This window comes from Olea europaea, unplaced genomic scaffold (genome assembly GCF_002742605.1).
Source record: "Olea europaea var. sylvestris unplaced genomic scaffold, O_europaea_v1 scaffold364, whole genome shotgun sequence".
Taxonomy (NCBI): domain Eukaryota; kingdom Viridiplantae; phylum Streptophyta; class Magnoliopsida; order Lamiales; family Oleaceae; genus Olea; species Olea europaea.
In genome coordinates, this window is record NW_019255650.1 from 230,437 (window position 1) to 232,998 (window position 2,562).

At 37.8% G+C, this 2,562-nt stretch overlaps 1 protein-coding gene across 2 annotated transcripts; it reads right to left on the minus strand.

Annotated features, from left to right (window-relative positions):
• Positions 1-153: 153 nt before the first annotated feature.
• On the minus strand, positions 154-2,549 carry LOC111386651 (BTB/POZ domain and ankyrin repeat-containing protein NPR2-like). 2 transcript variants are annotated; one of them, XM_023011115.1, is made up of 3 exons: positions 2,332-2,549; positions 1,482-2,239; positions 154-976 (listed from the first exon to the last, which is right to left on the minus strand). In XM_023011115.1, the coding sequence occupies exons 2-3, from the start codon at positions 1,998-2,000 to the stop codon at positions 209-211; spliced, it is 1,287 nt and encodes a 428-aa protein (XP_022866883.1). In that variant the 5' UTR covers positions 2,001-2,239; positions 2,332-2,549; the 3' UTR covers positions 154-208. The 2 variants fall into 2 exon arrangements, with proteins under 2 accessions (XP_022866883.1, XP_022866882.1); XM_023011114.1 differs by having other exon boundaries at positions 1,482-2,549.
• Positions 2,550-2,562: the final 13 nt, after the last annotated feature.

Sequence of the window (2,562 nt, forward strand, 5' to 3'; positions counted from 1 at the left end):
AGATTTTTCTTCCTCATGCTTCTCAACTAGAAGGATGAAAGAAGACAAGAAATTTTACTTTTTCTAGTTATTAATTTCAGGGGCAAACTTCCTGTAGACTATTCATAGTGATACCATTAATGAAATGAAAGAAATTCTAAAAGTAAAGCATTAACTTGACCTGCATTTAATGTTCATTTTCAAGATTGTTTTCACTTATGAGACTTCATTATAAACTCATACCTCTGTTTTCAAGGAGCAGCAGCTTCATGTGCAACTCATCAACCACCGTCATCGGCGAAAAAGATACATCCACAGCCAATGGATTCCTACACATTTCTCTCTCGAGAACATCGATACATAGCCGGTCTTCATTAGATTCCTGCCCTCGGTCTGTTGTCTTGTTATAATCCTTTGGCCTTGTCAGCCTCCGGCATATGGTGACAGCTGTCTGTCCATCCCTTGTAGTATCCAAAACGGAAGCACCCTGGTCCAGCAACCTGATTAATACTAACGGATCCTTGCGTCTTGCGGCAATATGAAGCACGGTATATCCTCGAGAATTCCTAAGGTTTACATTGGCGTTCTGCAGGTTCAGCAGCTCATTTACAACCTTAGGGTTGCAATAAGCAGCAGCATAGTGAAGAGCAGAAGCAGCATCCAAAGATATATTAGATTCACGGAGAAGTAACTTCACCAATTCAACATCATCCAAGTCCAATGCCTTGTGAATGCTTCTAATCCTCTTTGTTTTCACATGATCCACTTCCACTGAATCAAGTTCATCGTCTTGCTTAGATTTATTGCGAAGCGAATTGACGTCGCTCAAAACCTCATAAGGAAGCTGCTTCTCAAAAATAACATCATCAATTTTTGACTGTACTATTATCTGGACACAGTGCGAAAGAAGTGTCTTCAACTTGCAATGAAATGCTACCATAAGGATTGGAATTATATCATCCATAGAGACTTTACCAACAAAGTTAAGGAGTCGACGCTGCATGGTCAAGATAGAAGTCATGGATAAATACGAGATATTGTCATCTACGTTTTAGTTATGAAAAGAATTCATACCAAACATTGCCATATAGACGGGCAGGTACTATAATCAGTACTATTTTAATCCTCCCTACCAAACATTGCCATATGGATGAATCACTAGTGAAGGACATGATTTCATTTAGGGTCCAAGTTATTTTAGTTACTCCATGCAACCTGAATAGAAAGATGTGGGCTAGTTTGTCAAGAGACACATTTGCGTTCGACATGAGTTGAAAAGATCGAGTAGTCTTTCATTTAGAGATATCACATCACAAAAACTATTTGTTGAGTATCCCAAACTCAACGATGGCAAGGTTACAACATCAAATAGTTCCTAAAAAGGTAGCATAGTCTCATTTCTTTTTACAAAGATTCAAAAGTTAATCATTACTCCTAGGTAAAAAAAGAAAGATAGCTGTATTTGCTGAAGATCAAAGCCTAAAATCAACATTAGAACTGACCTGAACAAGCATAACGAGCTCTTTAATCTGAAACGTGGCAGAAGCATACATCATTTCAACAGCATAATTCACAGCAGGGCCACAAGCATCATGCACACAAGATTCATCAACACACGTTGAAACCTCAGGCTGAGATGGCATGACTTTTCCAGTATACAGATAGTTTAGGACAACCATAAATGCTTCATATCCTATTCTCCAATGAGGCACCAATTCTGACATGAGATATTTTGGCTTACCTTCTTTAACAGAACTACCATGCCCTTTCTTAAATAGCTCGTGAAAGAATTCACTACGTGCAGCCAAGATACAGCGATTGACACCCACAGGAATTCTCTCGACTTCTATCTCTGCATCGCTGTAGTCATATTCGGCATCAAGCAAGAGTATTTCGAGGCTGGCACTAAGTCTGTTTAAACTCAATAAATCGAGACTTATAGATGGTTCAAGGCCAGCAGTTGAAAAATCAGAAGACGATGCAAAACTCAAGGACGAAGAGAACTCATTCCCATTTTCCATAGTTAACAGCTTATTAGTTCCTCACATACCACTCAAGGTACATCTATTTGCCGACGTTATACAAGGTAGGATTTATTAATTATAATTTTTGCACGAAACAAATAATTAATCCACAACATCCAAGCACAAATCTTCCATTCTAAAGCAAATTACGCCATGAACATATATCTGCTAAAAGTTCAAACCCTATAACGATCACTTCCTCACAAGACAATGAATACTTCAAGAAATTTCAGTACCTGAAATGTTCAAATCATAGTTAATTTTAACTTTTTATGACTGACCCAGATCTTAAAATCCTTAGAGAAACACCAATGATGTCTGTATTCACCAGTTTGGACCCCCAGCATAGTCTGATTCTGTAGCTCTGGAAGATAGATCTCGTTGCTGTTTCGATGGCATAGGATAACTCAGCTCATGCTCATGATCTCAGCCAATAAGCAATCAGCAATGAACAATTTACCAAAAAATACTTATTCAGCCTGTATAAATTAACCCAAAACTTAAATTAGTAATTGCATAAACTGTTTGAGAAAATTAAGAAAGTAAAATTGTTACGGAT

What these genes read in the sequence shown, in the direction of transcription:
- LOC111386651 (XM_023011115.1), bottom strand. Translation starts at nt 2,000, where the DNA reads ATGGAAAATGGGAATGAGTTCTCTTCGTCCTTGAGTTTTGCATCGTCT. An exon ending in AGCTCGTTATGCTTGTTCAG is followed by an intron (nt 977 to 1,481) that starts GTCAGTTCTAAT and finishes TTGACCATGCAG; the next exon opens with CGTCGACTCCTTAACTTTGT.